At 45.6% G+C, this 18,764-nt stretch overlaps 1 protein-coding gene across 1 annotated transcript in view; it reads right to left on the bottom strand.

The window, feature by feature from the left end:
- LOC125449269 (EH domain-containing protein 1) overlaps positions 1–18,764 on the bottom strand; it is a 44,323-nt gene that overhangs the window by 13,417 nt on the left and 12,142 nt on the right. The window contains exon 3 of the mRNA XM_059641512.1: positions 1,917–2,329. Within this exon, the coding sequence (XP_059497495.1) occupies positions 1,917–2,329 (413 nt within the window). The remainder of the gene's footprint in view (positions 1–1,916; positions 2,330–18,764) is intronic.

Raw genomic sequence — 18,764 nt, 5'->3', positions numbered from 1 at the left:
TGACCACATCAGAACGAAGATTCTTATGAACTTGAAAGGCTGTTTGCCTTTGTGGGAGGGTCCTGAGCCAGAGGGCATAGCTTCAGAGGAAGGGGTTGCACATGTTAAGACAAATGAGGAAGAAATTCTTCGAGGATAGTGAATCAGTGAAATTCCTCACTGCAGGCAGTTGTCAAGTCTGGGCCATTAAGTATATTCAGACAGCCTACAAGATTTCAATCCAGCTAAGCAGCTCTTTGCCTCATCCCCAGGGCAGGGTCAAGAGCAATCCAGAGAGAGGACTTGTTTCCCACACTCTGGGCCAAGCCCACGCCATATACTCTACAGCAGACAAAAGCTGGTGGGAATAGTCAGCCTGTTCCCAACATTGCCTGTCATCCACCCCCAGCCCAAATATAGCAATTCTCAAGGCTACACGATAAGATAGAGGAACACAGCAAGAGGGACAGAATGGATTAAACACTGGCTATTCTATGCTCTCAGGTTCAGAAGTGCTACCATCAGAGCAGGTCCTTTAATCGCTCGGAACAGTCAACAACCCAAGGCCTGGGAAGTGGAGCTGAATGGGCAGAACTGTGGCAGAGATGGTCAAGTCCACTGTAAAAGATGAGGCCCTATTCAAGTAGTCACTCTGTCCCTCTTGCACTGGTAAGAGATCCATGTTTCAGGGGAAACCTGAAACAGAGGGTCATCGCTACCTCAACCTTGCCCCCCCTGGTGCTTGTAAAATTAAAACCCCACAACTACTATGGAAAGGAACTGGGGAAAATTTTTAAAAATACACATAGAAGTTTGTAGGAATTTCCCCTGCACAAATTGACTACAGCACCTAGCAATCAATGTTCAAAATGTATTGTAAGGTTTGGAATAAACAGAAGGGTCTGAAGATGCTGTTGGAATTGAGAAGTGTACGAGAGAACAGGGCTCGGTGCAATGCTAGCCTTCCCTGGCTAAGTCCCTAGACTGCCAGGAGAATGGGCACTCCAAGGCACTGCAGAGTGGACAGAACATATATTGCTCAAACTAAGATCGCCCAAAAGTAACTTTCAGAAGCTAGAAAGATCCTAGAGTTGACAAGTTCTTGTAATTGAGAACCAGGTTTTAGGAAATGTATTGCAAGAGTTCTTGTAAAATACAAGATTGCACAATGCCTCATGACTCAGATCACGTACATCAGGAAGGGTTTTGTAAGGGACAAGAGGAACAGAGCAGACTGTGGGGAGTGGGGGTTGGAAACTGTACAGCAAGGATTACTAACCTGAGCTGAAGGGAGAGGCTATATTTACTTGGAGCTAGAGCAAGGAGGTAAAATGAAATTGAATGGGACAGGACAGGGCTGAGAGACTGTCCCCCCTGACCGGGCAGAGAAAGTCTCAGGATGAGGCGCTGATCTTTGAGGACTGAGGGGATGAGATGTTTCTCACTCAGAGGGAGACAAATGTCTGGAATTCTCTAGCCCAGAGGGCTGTGGATGTTCCATCATTATGCACTCAAGGTTCAGATCATCATGAGCTTTGGCTTAACAGCAAATCAAGGGAGATATACAGAGCAGACAAGAAAATGGAGCAAGCATGCAGGTAAAGGACAGCAGAACAAGCTCAAAGGGGCTGAATAGTCTGCACACCCCCTGTTAAGTTTCAGGTCAAGACGTGATGTGCACCGATATATCCGTGGAATGCCTCGGCGTGTTAATTGTTTCCTCAGGGAACTGGGCCAGATCACCCCTCACTACTCTGCACCCACACCCCCCAACCTCTTGGTGGATGCAGTTACAGTTACATTTGGATAAGTACATGAATAGGAAAGCTTTGGAGGGATAGGGGCCAGAAGCAGGCAGGTGGGACTAGTTTAAGCTTGGGAGTATGGTTAGACTGAAGGGTCTGTTTCCATGCTGCATGACGGCACAGACTCTTTACCTTGGCTAATCGTGCTCGCTTGATCAGGTCATTGAGTTTTCTCAGCGCCGCGTTCCTCGGCAGGCTCTGGATGTCCCTGAACAAGTCCTGCTCCTCGGCCTCAAACAGCTTCCGGTTCTCGGCAATGAGGAGGGGCTGCGACCAGAAGGAGCCGATGTAGACACGAATCACCTCTGGCGTGTTGATGATCTTGCCGAGAGACCACATGAGAGCACCGTAGACCCGCATCAGCTGCTGCGTGTGGATTTGGTCAGCCTTGTTGAGCACCACCCGGATCTTGTCCTCGTGGTTCTTCATGGCCTTGATGACCTCCGAGAACTCGTCCGAGATGTCCAGCTTGTGGGCATCAAACAGCAGGATGATACGGTCCACCCGCTCAGCAAACCACTCCAATACCGCTGCAAAGTCATAACCTGGAAAAAAAAGAGACCGATGCTGGGGGAGTTAGAACTCAAGAGCTAGGAGGAGGCCCCTCAAACCCACCCTGCCATTTTACCAGACCATGGCTGATCGGCCCTCGGCCTGAATTCCTCTTTACTGCCAGTTCCCTCGGCACTTAATCCCTGTTTTTTTTTAAAAACAAACAGTCTACGTCCTAAAACAGTGAGCTACCATACAACTGTAATCGCAGACATTCACCTCCCTCTGGGAGAGGACATTCCTTTGGATCTGTATGATGACCCTTAGTCAGAGATACACTCACTAGTGGCAACATCTTCTCAACATCTACCCTGTCAAACCTCCTCTCAGAATGTGTAATGTTTCAGTAAGACGAAACGTCAGTGTTTGTGCTCCTAGGAAAATCAGGAGAAACCTGTTTAGCTAAAATGTATCAAGAATATGGCACTCATCAGCACAGGGAATGATTGATGTGAACAGTATTGAAACATTTAAGGCGAAGGCTGGATAAACACACAAATTATAGACCAGTGAGCCTTAAAGTTGTTGGTAAAGTGTTGGAAAAGGTAATAAGGGATAGGATTTATAATCATCTAGAAAAGTATAAATTGATTAGGGATAGTCAGCACGGTTTTGTGAAGGGAAGGTCGTGCCTCACAAACCTTACTGAGTTCTTTGAGAAGGTGACCAAACAGGTAGATAAGAGTAAACCGGTTGATGTGGTGTATATGGATTTCAGCAAGGCATTCGATTAGGTTCCCCACAATAGGCTATTGTACAAAATGTGGAGGAATTGTGGGAGATATAGCAGTTTGGATTGGAAATTGGCTTGCTGAAAGAAGGCAGAGGGTGGTAGTTGATGGGAAATGTTCATCCTGGAGACCAGTTACTAGTGGTGGACCGCAAGGGTCGGTGTTGGGTCCACTGCTATTTGTCATTTTTGTAAATGACCTGGATGAGGGCGTAGAAGGATGGGTTAATAAATTTGCAGACGACACTAAGGCCGGTGGAGTTGTGGATAGTGACGAAGGATGCTGTAGATTGCAGAGAGACATAGATAAGCTGCAGAGCTGGGCTGAGAGGTGGCAAATGGAGTTTAATGCGGACAAGTGTGAGGTGTTGCACTTTGGTAGGAGTAACCAGAAGGCAAAGTACAGGGCTAATGGTAAGATTCTTGGTAGTGTAGATGAGCAGAGAGATCTCAGTGACCATGTACACAGATCCTTGAAAGTTGCCACCCAGGTTGACAGGGCTGTAAAGAAGGCATATAGTGTTTTGCTTTTATTAATAGAGGCATCGAGTTCCGGAACCAAGAGGCTATGCTACAGCTGTACAAAACGCTGGTGTGGCCGCATTTGGAGTATTGTGTACAGTTCTGGTCACTGAATTAGCAGAAGGATGTGGAAGCTTTGGAAAGGGTGCAGAGGAGATTTACGAGGATGTTGCCTGGTATGGAGGGAAGGTCTTACGAGGAAAGGCTGAGGGACTTGAGGCTGTTTTCATTAGAGAGAAGAAGGTTGAGAGGTGACTTAGTAGAAACATATAAAATAATCAGAGGGTTAGTCGGGGTGGATAGGGAGAGCCTTTTTCCTAGGATGGTGACGGCGAGCACGAGGGGGCATAGCTTTAAATTGAGGGGTGCATGATATAGGACAGATGTCAGAGGTAGTTTCTTTACTCAGAGAGTAGTAAGGGAATGGAACGCTTTGCCTGCAATGGTAGTAGATTCGCCAACTTTAGGTACATTTAAGTCGTCATTGGACAAGCATATGGACGTACATGGAATAGTGTAGGTTAGATGGGCTTGAGATTGGTATGACAGGTCGGCACAACATGGAGGGCTGAAGGGCCTGTACTGTGCTGTAATGTTCTATGTTAATATCTATGTTAATATCAGCCCTCATTCTTCTAAACACATGAATAAAACACTAACCTGTTTAAGTATTCTTGATAAGCCAAGCCAGGGACAGAGGGCTTGTCACATGAGGGCAGTTAAGGACTCTGGGTCTGTACTCCATACAGCTGAGATGATGAGGTGGAGGAGATTTCAAACTTGAAATACCTAAAGGGTCTGGATAGAGCCATTTGCCAGCATTTAGCCCCTATCCCTCTGCACCCTTTCTATCATGTACCCATCCGGATGCCTCTTAAATGCTGTAACTGTACCAGCCTCCACTACCACCTCTGGCAGCTCATTCCGTACACGCACCACCCTCTGCACAAGAACGTTCTGCTTTTCATCCTTTTCTCTTCCAGTCCTCAAACCTATGCCCACAGGTTTTGGACCCCTCAACCCCTGACACTCCAGGGAAAATAGCCCCAGCCTATTCAGCATCTCCCTATAGCTCAAACCCTCCAACCCTGGCAATATCCAATTAAATATTTTGAATCCTTTCAAGTTCACAACATCCTTATAGCAGGGAGACCAGTCTCGCAGGCAGTATTCCATAAATGGCTGAATCAAAGTCCATGATCACTCAACTCCTGTACTCAATGCACTGATGAATACAGGCAAGCATACCTAATACCTTAACTATCCTGTCTAGCTGTGACCCCACTTTCTAGAAACTATGAACCGGTGCTCCAAGGTCAGAACCTTACCATTAAGGTATGCAAGTTCTGCCCAGAGTTGCCTTTCCAAATTGCAGCACCTCCTTTACCTAAAAAGGTTCATCTGCCACTCCTCTACCCACCTGATCATGGTCCCCCTACACTGAAGTAATCTCCTTCACTGTCCACTGCACCTCCAATTTTATAGTGTCATCTGCAAACTTACCAACAATACCTCGGACCAAAACTGCAGACAATCACCAACGCCCTGTTCAGTTATGACAAGATAACTTTGTCTTAATTGTTACACTGGCATTTGAACTATGCACAAGAACACCCAGATCCCTTTGCACTGCATGGTTGGGAGTGTCTCCTTTGAAATACTCCCTTTTGGGTCTCCCTACAGAGTGCATGACTTCACTTTCCCACATGAAATTCCACCCACAACCTCTGCCAATTTCTTAACTCAACATGCCCTCCCACCTGCCAATCTACACATCATATTCTATCACTCCTCCTACATCAACATAGGAGCAGCAGGCCATTCAGCCCGGTTAAGTTTCACGATTGACATGGCTGATGTGCAGCCTAGCCTCATGTAGCTGCCCAAAACCATATTTTACAGACTACATTTCTAGAAAAAAAAAGGCCTCATTTGTATAATCTCCCCTTGAGAGCACCCCTGAAGTCAGGTATCAGTTTTCTAAATCCGTGATGTGTTGCCAATCTATCCTTCCGAAGGTGCGGTGCCTAGGGCTGCTTTACAGTACTCCAAGTGAGGCCTAACCAGGGCTTTGTATAGATGGTAAATAATTGAGACCCGAGATTGATCCGTGTCACATCGTTCCAACCTGAAAAAGGCCCATTAACCCCTACTTTTCATCTGTTAACCAAACCTGAATCCATGCTTACACAAGAATGCATAATTCTGAGTGCTTATCCTGTGCAATAATCTTTTGTGGTACCATTATCCGTTCAAATGCACCAGTCACCAGATCAACTGTGCTTGTTATATCCTCAGGTGATCAAAGTTTAGCTGAAGATTCCCACCGGCTGAGGTACACACCCTGTAAATCAACAGGAACTGCTCAAGGTGGTGTTTGGGTGACAGCGAAAGAGTGGTCATTCTCAGCATCAAGGTCTCAGTGTGGTTAACAATTCACACATACTGAATGGGCTCCATCACAATCTGGCACCATGTCTTCGCTAGGGCTCTAGTATTTTGTTATTCTCTGAGCCATCACTGGCTGGTTAAGTGTGAGGCCAAAGGTCTCCCTCCCACACCAACCTGACCAATCCTTGTAGAATCAGCTCCCTGGGTCTAATTGGCGTTTGAAACTGGTCATGAGAGCATCCAATTGCAAAAACTTGCAGACAAGATACCCGGTTTCAGCAGAGAACTGTGCAGGGGATTTTTAGAAGAATAACCTCATTAAAAGGACACTCTTCATAATCACCAACTAAGTTTTTTGTTAACAGCCACCACTGTGGTCATGTTGAAATCAGCATGACATGACCAGAGAATGTGTACACAGCTGTTCGCTATGGGATAAATACTGGACCCAAGGTACCAGCAAGAACCCCCCTCACCACCAACCTGGAAATATGGGTGTAAACAATCCAGTCAAATTAGGCAGGTGAGGCTTCCATTGTACACTTCGTGGGAAATACAGACCCTCCAGCCCACCCCCTTCAGACAGCATAGCCTTCACTAAATGTCAGCCTTGACATTTCAGCTTAAGCTGTAGTGTGGATCTTGCGCACAACCAGCTATGCACTAAGCCACAGGAAGATTAAAAACTAAATTATACACATGATCAGTAGCACTGTTTTAGACTCTTCTGCACAAAATCTCTCCAAATACCCTGCCACTTTCCAAAACTAAAATCCCAAAGCTGGATGGGTTATGCTAAATGTGAATCAAAGACTGACCTGAAAGAATGTGTTTCAGCTAAATATCACACTTTACTCAGTAATTTCACAGCCTGAGCACACAATCCCAGCTGATACTGAATGTGGTGGCAGAAGTCAGGGATGGTAGGAATGCTATTAGATACGACAGGCCACAGGCCACATCCACACAAAATTGGATCAAATATGAAGGCAGCCATGAGCACTCTGCTAATTTGTCTTTTTCCATGGTGTGATGCGACCACCCAATCTGTCGCCCATCCCTAGAACTGAGCATCATATTCGGGTCATTTCTGAAGGCATTAATCAGATCACTGCGGGTCTGTAGTCTCAGACCAGGGAAGGAGAGCACATTTACCTTCCCAGTGAATCAGATGAATTTTTATGACCATTGTCAAGACATTGGAGATTGACCAGATTTTTACTGGAATTCAAATTTCCTCATCTGCTTTGGTAAGATTTGAATCCACGTCCACAGAACATTAGACTAGGCGCCTGGATTACTAATCCCGTTACATCATCACTGTCTTGCTTGGCTTGGATAAGTCTCATGGTCCCGCCACCTGCTGTTGCAACATCTGTTTTAGAGTCACTGCAAGAAACAAAACCTGGAGATCTGTGCATTTCCAGAAGTCATTCCTTTGGGGTTGCCAAACAAGCAGAGAACACAGCCCTGCACATCTGCTCCCAACAGCTTTAGCCTTTTCTAAATCCCATGTTATTCATGGTCCTAGACTCAATTCAATAACTACCTCATCTCAAAACTCTGATAACAGGGTTGAAAGTCCAGGCACAGCAAACTATTTGTTGACCTGTGCTTGCTAAATTGCAGATTTGACTGAAACCACAGGATTGTTCCTGACAGCTTGTGAAACAATAGAAAAGATTTAAAATCGAGGGAGACTACAGCAACATAACAGTCCAAACAGAACACTGGAGGTTAGCAGTCCAGGAAACTTGGTTGGAAAGAGAAACAGTTAATTTCTGCTTTTGGTTCCAATCTGCAGCTTCCGCAGTTCTAGTTCATATCTACAGTGACTGAATTCCTCCCAAACTGAGGTGGGGGGGCTAGAAAATCATGTTTAATTTAAACACATTATAGACTGGGGGAGAACAAGGGAACTGCTGGTAAGATTGCCCAGTACCAAAGACAGAGGTTGCTAACATTGGCAAAGGAGCAATTGAGATGTCAAATGGGTGTTAATGAAGGTATGAAAGGGAATGTGCCCACACTGCTCAGAGCAAAGTCAATAAGTCACAGCCCTGTGGGCAAATATAAGAAAACTGGAAAGGACAAACCAGGGAAGTATTTAGAATTAATGGCAGAACCTTGGGGACTGTTACCAAATGGAGAGACCAAGGGGGGGTGGGTACCTAGCTCCGAGAAAGGAGTGTCACAGGTGGACAGGGCAGTGAAAGCAGCATTTGGTATGCTTGCCTCCATTGGGCAGTGCAGCATTGCAATTGTACAGGACATTAGCACAGCTACCTTTAGAACACTGCATACAATTCTGGTCACCCTAACAGAAAGGATTTTGTTAAACTGAAGAAAAGGGTGCAGAAAAGACTTGATTGTTACCAGGACAGGAGGATTTGAGCTGGACGGAGGTGGTGAACAAGCTCGGGTTTTTCAAACCCTTGGAGCAGAGGCTGAGGGGTGACCTTGTAGAGGTTTATAAAATCATGAGGGGCATGGATCGGGCGATGGAGAAGGTCTAAAACTAGAAGACATAAGCTTAAGCAGAGGGTAAAGATTTGAAAAAGGACATGAGGGGCTAACTTTTGCCCAGAGGATGGTGCATGTATGGAATGAGCTGCCAGGGGAAGTGGAGGAGGCTGGTACAATTACAACATTTAAAAGGCATCTGGATGGGTATATGAATAGGAAGGGTTTAAGAGGGATGAGGGCCAAATGTTGGCAAGAAATCAGATTGGGATGTCTAGTTGGCACAGACGAGTTGGACCAAAGGGTCTGTTACCATGCTGAACATTATGGCTAATTATTTGGAACCTTTGAGATGCAGCTAGAGTACTGTCAAGATTTTTGGTTCCCTTACAAGAAGGAAGGGAAATGCAGATGCAAAGGACAGTATGAATAATGGAATGGTGGCCTTCATTACAAGGGGAATACAAGTAGTAAGTTTTGTGGCTGACCAAGAGATAGACAACACAAAGAGGACAGTACACCCCAATACACTGGCTACACTATCCTATATCAATAAAATATCAGAACTACAACCACTAGGAATCATGGTAGCACACAAACCCACAGCCACACTATGACAAGCACAAGGACCAAACAGCTCATACCCATGGCATGCAGGACCAACAATTTACAAATACCTTTCATTGACTGTAACTAACATTGCATCAGCCAGACTGGAAGGGAAGTAGCCATCAGGATACATGAACACCAGCTAGCAGCAAAACAGCAAGACAAACCTTCCCTCATCTCAGTGCACTCAGAAAATGAAATCCATTTTAACCGAGACACCGTGGCCATCATAGCTCAAGCTAACCACAGACACAGGAGAATTCCGAGGGGCCTGGTTTTCAATTTACAACACAAACATGTGGAATTAGACCCCACATACAAACCCATAAGACATAGGAGTGGAAGTAAGGCCATTTGGCCCATCAAGTCCACTCCGCCATTTAAATCATGGCTGATGGGCATTTCAACACCACTTCCCTGCACTCTCCCGGTAGCCCTTGATTCCTTTTGAGATCAAGAATTTGTTGATCTCGGCCTTGAAGGCATCCAACGTCCCGGACTCCCCTGCACTCTGTGGCAATGAATTCCACAAGCCCACCACACTCGCTGAAGAAATGTCATCTCATTTCAGTTTTAAATTTACCCCCTCTAATTTTAAGGCTGTGCCCACAGGTCCTAGTCTCCCCGCCTAACGGAAACAACTTCCTAGCATCCACCCCTTCTAAGCCATACATTATCTTGTAAGTTTCTGTTAGATCTCCCCTCAACCTTCTAAACTCTAACGAGTACAATCCCAGGATCCTTAGCTGTTCATCATACGCTAAACCTATCATTCCAGGGATCATCCGTGTGAATCTCCGCTGGACACGCTCCAGGGCTAGTATGTCCTTCCTGAGGTGTGGGGCCCAAAATTGGACACAGTATTCTAAATGGGGCCTAACTAGAGCCTTATAAAGCCTCAGAAGCACATCACTGCTTTTATATTCCAACCTTCTGGAGATGAACGACAACATTACATTCGCTTTCTTAATTACAGACTCTACCTGCAAGTTAACCTTTAGGGAATCCTGGACCAACACTCCCAGATCCCTTTGCACTTCTGATTTGTGAATTTTCTAACCGTTTAGAAAATAGTCCATGTCTGTATTCTTTTTCCCCAAAGTGCAAAGCCTCACATTTACGCACATTGAATTTCATCAGCCATTTCCTGGACCACTCTCCTAAGCTGTAAATCTTTCTGCAGCTTCTCCACCTCCTCAGTACCACCTGCCTGTCCACCTAACTTCGTATCATCGGCAAACTTCGCCAGAATGCCCCCAATCCCTTCATCCAGATCATTAATATACAAGGTGAACAGCTGTGGCCCCAATACTGAACTCTGCGGGACACCGCTCGTCACCGGTTGCCATTCCGAGAAAGAGGCTCTTATCCCAGCTCTCTGCCTTCTGTCAGACAGCCAATCCTCAATCCAAGCCAGTAGCTCACCTCAAACACCATGGGCCCTCACCTTGCTCAGCAGCCTCCCGTGAGGCACTGTATCAAAGGCCTTTTGGAAGTCTAGATAGATGACATCTACTGGGTTTCCCTGGTCTAACATACTTGTTACCTCTTCAAAGAATTCTAAGTTTGTCAGGCAGGACCTCCGCTTACTAAATTCATGCTGACTTGTTTTAATCTGACCCTGCACTTCCAGGAATTTAGAAATCTCATCCTTGACAATGGATTCTAGAATTTTACCAACTACCAAAGTTAGGCTAATTGGCCTATAATTTTCCATCTTTTGCCTTGATCCTTTCTTAAACAAGGGAGTTACAACAGCAATTTTCCAATCATCTGGGACTTTCCCTGACTCCAGTGACTTTTGAAAGATCACAACCAAGCCTCCGCTATTTCCTCAGCCACCTCCCTCAGAACTCTAGGATGTAGCCCATCAGGGCCAGGGGATTTATCAATTTTTAGACCCTTTAGCTTTTCTAGCACTTTTGTAATGCCTACCGTACTCAACTGTGCCCCCTGGCTCTCCCTAATTGTTGCATACTAATGTCTTCCACTGTGAAGACTGATGCAAAGTACTTAAGTTCTTCAGCTATTTCCTTATCTCCCATCACTAGCCTTCCAGCATCAATTTAGAGCAGCCCAATATCTACTTTCACCTCATTTGTTTATGTATTGAAAGAAGCTTTTACTATCTTATCTAATATTATAGCTAGCCTACCTTCAGATCTGATCCTATCCTTCCTTACTGCTTTGTTATCCTCTTTGTTTTTGTAGCCTTCCCAATCTTCTGATTTCCAGTGCTCTTGGCCACTTTATAGGCTTATAGGTTGTCTCTTTCTTTGATATATTTCCTGACTTCCTTTGTCAGCCATGGCTATCTAATCCCACCCCGGATAATCTCTCTTTTCTTTGGGATGAACCTCTGTAGTGTCCTCAATTACACCCAGAAACTCCTGCCATTGTTGGTCTGTCTTCCCCGCCAGGCTCTGCTTCCAGTCGATTTTCGTCAATTCCTCTCTCATGCCCCTGTAATTACCTTTATTTAACTGTAACACCATTACATCTGATTTTGCCTTCTCTTTCAAACTGCAAACTGAACTCTACCATATTATGATCGCTGCTTCCCAAGTGTTCCCTTACTTTAAGGTCTTTTATAAAGTCTGGCTCATTACATAGCACTAAGTCCAGAATAGCCTGCTCCTTTGTGGGCTCCATCACAAGCTGTTCCAAAAAGCCATCCTGCAAACCTATGGAGAACAAAACCAGAAATGACAACCCAACCTAACAGACTGGATCATATAAATTCCAAGGGGTGTAGAACAACATCACCTCAGAAGCCACACTCATGATGTTACCTAGCACGTCAACAAAACCTTTGTACAATAACCAGCCAGCTCAGTGGCCAAGTCAATGATCTCATCCACAACGAGCTACAAATCTTCACAAGAACCTTAAAAGTAGCAAAAATCACTATCTCGAACCTTACCTGAAAGGGCAGTGGAAACAGATTCAGACTTCCGAAAGGGAAATTGGTAAATACCCAAAGGGAAAGACTCAAAAATAAGAGCACACTGTTTGCAACAATAGGATTAATAATCAAATACATTTCTTAGGTGGCACAGCTGTCAAGTCAAATCAGCTGTCTGGCCATTTTTGCTGGTCTCTGGTAAACTACTGGGCCGTCATCACCATAGAACACCACAACAACCATGTGAAAGAGGTCTGATCTTCAATGAGGGATGGAATTATAAACCATGGCCGAGATCCTTTAAAACCATATCGCTGGGATTAACCAGCGCTAACTGCACAGCTGTCAAACCTCATGCTGCGATTAGATCTCTCACTGGCTGCCTACACCAACAGAAAGCTTCGGCTCCCAAAAGTGAAAGTGGAATTTTGCTTCATAACTCGGCCCTGGGTCACAAGATCAGCTGTACCGATCATTCCCTCTGTATGCCAGTGACCGGAGATGCACAGGAGTTTTGAAATCTTGACCAACTGGGTGATTACATCACCTTTGATCTGCTTTGCAGAATCAGTCATGATTAGACATAGCTAGTGACAGATGAAACAATAAGCAGACTCCACATTCTGCTAGTTTCCTTCAGGTAGATTGGTGATCCTGGAGTGCCCTCTCCTGCTTGGAGTACAGGCTTTGCCTACTGCTCCCGGCCACAGTGAGCGGACAGTTAATACATCAACTAAACCACAGATGGGAGACACAGAAATCCCCAGTGACTTGCAATAGATGTACAACAAATTCACAGTTAAGTCATGTGGTGTTTGCAAGTACAGCAAGATCAACACTGCACCAGACTCAGCACAGAATGGATATTGACACAAGAAAACAAGAAGTACAAAACCCTCCGCATTTGAGAGAAACAGGTTGTTCAATGAAACCTACACTGCTTAACCCAGTGACACGCCAGAGCCTATGAATCTGGAGGTGCTGGTGACCATTGGATCCCAAGACAGATGACAGATCAGAATTGGTCCTGAATTTTCTTTTTTCCATCTATCCCAAGTCTCAGTCCTTCAAGTCAAAAGCCTCTGTTGTATAAATATTCAGTAAAAACATCTCCACTGTGCAAATTTACCTCATTACTTTCATTCTGGTCTTCCCTGAAATACAAAATGCTGGGGAAACCCAGGCCTGGTAGAATTCGGGAGGGAGGGAAGGGAGACAGTTAATGCTTTGATTCAAGCTGGGCTTGAAATGTTAACTGTCTTGCTCTCCACAAATGTTGCCAGATCGGAGTTTCGCCAGCAATATCTTCTTCCCGCTGATACTTGATTAGCTAAAGGACTTGTAAACACCAAGGTTGAAAGAGGCCTGCAAGTCAAAAGCTATCAAAACAAAACTGAAAGCAGACAAACAGCCCGAAATGCCCATCTCTCCCAGCCCCTGTACAGCCTTGCCAGGAATGCAAATACCAGGACAACAGGCTGGTTAAAGACTGTAGGGCTCAGGATGCATGAATTCCCCTACCCAAAATTTCCAAGACGAGGTAGAATCTCAAACTTTTAATTAATGCATAGCAAAGGGCTGACAGCACCAAAAACCAACACCCCAGGGACTCATCTTAACCAAAGTCGTTTCACAGGAAAACAGATCAGGTAGCAAGACAGAGGCAAGCACCCAGAAACATGCTCAGACCTTACACAGGCGGAACATCTTAAAAAGGAGGGCGAGCAGCTGAGGGGTTTGTGGAGTGAATTTGACAGGTTAGCAACCACCCCCCCCCCCCCCCCCCCCCGCCCCCCAACCAGACCAAAGACAGCTGGCGGTGTAGTGATAGGAATGCTAGAGAAAAGGGAACAAAAATGTACGGGGTCAGAGATGGAGGCAGAGGAATGGGGACAAAGGGAGGAAACAGGCCATGGGGAGTCATTTGAAAACAAGGGAGAGACTTTGAAATTGGAGATACGTACTTCAGGGAGGGAGCGAGGCCCAGACAGGTCAACCTGCAGAGGTGGAACATCATTGGTTGCCCCTCCTTGTTCACCAGGCTCAGTTCTGTATGAGAGGTGGGGGGGAATAAACCATGATATACATTTCCACTTCCCAGAGATCCCAGAATCAGTCTGCACACCAGGGGTAGCACAGACACTTAGCCTGAATGGAATGCAGACATTTTTAAAGACAGCAAGCAGTTCAGAGCATCACTTGACAGTTGAACAGCCTGTGCTGTTCACATAAAACACTGGACTGTCACTCTGCAACCACTAACTTCGCCTGGCCTGCAAACATTAGGGCTTTCAGAAAACACTCACTCGGCTGGAAACAAAGCAACCTTGGCAAAGGCACAGCCGTTTAAACAGAGGCTGACACCAAACCATATTAAATGCAGCGTGTGGAACATGCCAGCTAGTCTATAGTCAGCAGGTTCTGCAATGGGAGAAATCCACTGACCAGTGGAAAAACTGCAGAGCACTGCTGCCTGGGAGTGTCTGCAAAATGTACATCCTGAGTGGAGTTGGGGGAAGGACTGAAAAGAAATCACTCGCTACAAAAAAGGAATCCAAGTGTTTACACATTGCTCGGCACAAAGTTATCTGCACATGTTCCAGACAAAAAGTTGAGAAATAGATCTCATTTAGGTATACTCTCCCTCAGAATGACGGATTCTGGTGGAAAGCACCTTCCCTGGGATGGCTGCGAACCTAGGGGAAAGCCAGCACTGTTCATATCCTGTCAATGTTGTTGTTGGGCAAGTGCAGAGATCTCCTCCCAGTCTGGGTAGGAACTACTCACTGAACATCTCTCAAAACCCCCTTTCCACATAATCTGCATCAGCATGACCCAATGAAGAAAACATAGCAACCAATCTACACAGCAAGCTCCACATGGTTACATTAACAGGCAGATCTGTTCTAATATTATAACTGATGGGTGTGGGGGGGCCAGGTCAGGGAAAATTCACTGTATTGACTTTGCTCCCTCAGTTCTGGCACCAGAAGCGGACTATTGTGGGTTTCACTCTTCGAATGGGACTTGAACTCAACCTTCAACTCAAGACCGCACTGTCCACTGAAAGGGAACAAAAAGCTCGATCAATCATTTTGTAGCTCAAAGCACCAATAACAGATAACAAGGCACACAGCTGCATGAACACAGCAGGCCAAGCAGCATAGGAGAAAAACTGACATTGCGAGTCTGGATTCAGTTTTTTTTTGCCCCGAAGGGTCCAGACCTGAAACATCAGCTTTCCTGCTCGTCTGATGCTGCTCGGCCTGCTGCGCTCATCCAGCTGTACACCTTGTTATTTCAGATTCTCCAGCATCTGCAGTTTCTACTACCACCTTTAACACTGTCCAATTTTAAAGGTAGCAGCCATTAGCCAGGGAGCTGAAGGCAATACAGGCACAAGAGGAGTTCCTCAATAATAGCTACAAGTCTCCCCCTCATCCTTTAACAATTTTCACACTGTCTTTGCAAGAGACACTTATCCCCAGTGTCTCAGTCTCCCAGTGATATACAAAGAGGCCAATCCCCCCGTGTCAGTCTCCCAGTGATATACAAAGAGGCCAATCCCCCCCGTGTCAGTCTCCCAGTGATATACAAAGAGGCCAATCCCCCCCGTGTCAGTCTCCCAGTGATATACAAGGACAGTTATTGAAGCAGTCCTCATTGGAAAAGCAAGACAGCTGAAATTGTCAGCATTACAGGGAATACCACGGAACAGAGTGGATTACAGAATGTAAAGTGGGCTAGCTATTCTACTGAACTGAGTTCAGCATCCATTAAACATTTTTAAGCCAGTGCAATCCAATACCAAGTCCTCACTATAATAATACCACTTTACACACCACCTAAATACAGCACTGTGTACTGTTCAACTCTAGAGCAGAAGATGACTGAATGGCCAAGCCTTTGAGGCCAGTATCCTTGGCATTCATTCATCATGTCCACTGATGGCTCAGTCCAACAATAAGCCTGCATTTTAAATGCACATCCTTGTACTCCATTTTCTCGAGGGCTTTGGGTGACTTTCTCTCAGATCTCCAGACACTTCATTGTAATCCCAGTGAAGTTAAAATACTGCAGATGGTGGGAATCAAACATCCTACAGAGAAACTCTGGTCTGGTCACACCCACGGGGAGACCAGAATGCTAATTTAACGAGTGTTCACTTCATGTCAACTTCAAACTCTGAAAAATCACTCCGAATTCAAAATGTCAACTCTCCTCAGATGCCAGCAGACCTGCTGAGTTTCTCTAGCAATCTCTTCCCCTGGTCCCAGGTGTACACCACACTGTTGGAGATTATGCTGGAATACACAACTGTCTGATAACTGAAGCCTGTTTAAAACACCCCTTAGGGTCAAGGGTAGGCCATTGCTGGGACTGGCAACAGTCATCACCTATTCCCAGGCATCTGGTACATTGTGGGTTGGGGGAGCAGGGAGGAAGTATAGAGCAAGATACCGCCAGCTACAGTAAGACCATACAACTGGTTCAAATGAACTCCCTCCCACCAGCTCCAAAGAGTTAAAAACCTAATCAGCACTCAGGCCAGAGTGTGCCACACTTCCTGATGATGTAAAATTTATGCAGACTCAGTTTCCAGTTCCCTTTGGATCAAAAACAAAGCTTCTTCAACTAAATAAAACAGGCCAATGTCAACGCTGAGACACAGTGACACCATTCCTTGTTGGGAAGTTCAGTGACAGGCACACTCAGCTATCACAAGGGCCCCTTCATAGGGACACTAATATCCCTTCCCCCTTCCTACTATTCCCACTTCCCCACCCCAAAACCCAACACATGTTCAAACCACTGCCAGCAGGCAGAAAGGGCTGTGCTTTCAGACAGTTACACACCCTGTAGGGCAATGCAGTGAACTAAAGTCAGTCAGACATACCCTTGACGCCAGATGTGCTCAGCAGGCACCTGAGTCAAAGGTCCAGGCTCAAGGCCCATACCAGCCTTGACCAATTCAGGCTGGCATATAGAGTACCAGGATCAAGGCAGTCCAGCGCTCCCAGTGGTGCTATCAAATTAAATATTAGACTGTGGTCTTAGCTTACCAGGAGCCAAAGAATTTTGAAAAGCAGGAGGTGCCCTCCAGAGTCTGAGGCTCAAATGTGAGCCTCAATTAATACAAAAACTGGGCAACACTTTGCTGTCATTGGGAGCTTGCTGTGGGTAAACCGGTTCATTTTCACCTGCATTATAACAGGCATGACACGTCAAAAGTGTTTCCGTGGCTGACAGGCAGTATTTATGAAAAGCTACAGCTTTCCTGTAAACAAAAGGTGTCTGAGGCAAATTATAGGTCAGAAATAGCACCTTTGAACAAAATGCAGCACCCAGAGAAATACTGGAGATGAAAAGTACAAGCTCTTGTTAAGAGAATGCCTTAAGGAGAGGAAGCTGTAGACCTTGTCAGCACAAAGGGAGCTGTTTAAAACTGTGCTGCACAAGGGGCCAGAACTGGAGCAGAGAGAACCACATTGCTGGGGGGCAGACAGGGAGGGATTTGAAAACAAGGACCAGAATTGTTTAAACAAAAAAATGAAGATGCGGTTGAGGCAACATTTCAAAAAGGGAAATGCTCGGTGCAGAAACATGAAAAAGGTAGGTGTGTAAATGTTAAACACCACTGAAAAAGGAACCCAAGAGCAAAAACTCAAGCTGTAAAACTGAGCAGCTTGATTAGCTGAGATCACTGAAGCTAAAAACCCCAAACCTTCTGAATGGGGACTGTTGGCATCTGGTGCACCAACAAAAATAGATGTTTAGTTTCTCTAACACACCAGGACAGGAGAGTCAATTTCAAATCCTATAGGCCTGAGATATTTTAAAGTTCATTAATTGGAAATAAAACGTTAGTCTCGTTAAAATTTACTATGCTACAAGACCATGAGAAATAGCTCATTCACTGTTCTGTTTACCACCTTCAAGGGAACCCAAGAGCAAATTGAAAATGAGATGACAAAGTACTTCTGTATGTCAAGCCTGTTCACATGGTTCCATCATTGCATTCGGGCTGAACACCAGAGGAAAGCAACACCCCATCCAAACAATCCTCCTGAGCCTTTTGATGCAAACAGAATTTCCCCAAAAATGCCTGCTCTCCTCAACCACAGGCACCAGGGCTGGACCAGCCACAAGAATGGGGGTGTAGCGATCTGGTGACTGCCACTGGAACGGAGATATTTTCTCTCTACCCTTGGTTGGCTCTGCGCAAGCAGAACCGGCCATCCAGCTCAATGCACAGCTCGCACGTCCGCTCCCTGGCCGCCAAGCTACTCAACACCTGCAGGCAGCTTCGTGGAGGCGCGAGAGCCTGAGTCACAGACGCAGCAGTGAAACCCTGCAATGGTGCAGCCGAGGGTGGGTTTTTTAAAAAATTTGGTGAAGGAGGTCCCAGACAGTGGCCAATCAGCAAGCGTGGCCCCAGGCACTGCAATCCCCTCACTAATCAACACACATTCACCGCACAACTTACGATTTTGTGCTCTTTGCAACAAACCAAACCAGCTGCACCCAGAAAAGCCAGGGAAAGAGAAAGTTAATGCGAAACCCAGAAATAAGGGGAAATAGAAAGAAATCTAACTATAGGGAATGGCAACAGACTGATACGCTATTAAACAAAGAACAGCTTAGTTACTGGAAGAAACCTGAAACAATTCAGTTCTTATCAATGCCGGCCTTGTTTCCTCCTTACTTACTAATTACTGACTGAAGGGGAAACTCCAGATTTCCATCAACAGTCTTGAGTCACGAGAAGAGGACACATTGATGGCCTTGACAGCCCTTAGACACTTGA

This window comes from Stegostoma tigrinum, chromosome 42 (genome assembly GCF_030684315.1).
Source record: "Stegostoma tigrinum isolate sSteTig4 chromosome 42, sSteTig4.hap1, whole genome shotgun sequence".
Classification (NCBI taxonomy): Eukaryota; Metazoa; Chordata; class Chondrichthyes; order Orectolobiformes; family Stegostomatidae; genus Stegostoma; species Stegostoma tigrinum.
The sequence above is the reverse complement of the archived record's forward strand: the minus strand, read 5'-3'. Positions and strand labels throughout refer to the sequence as shown.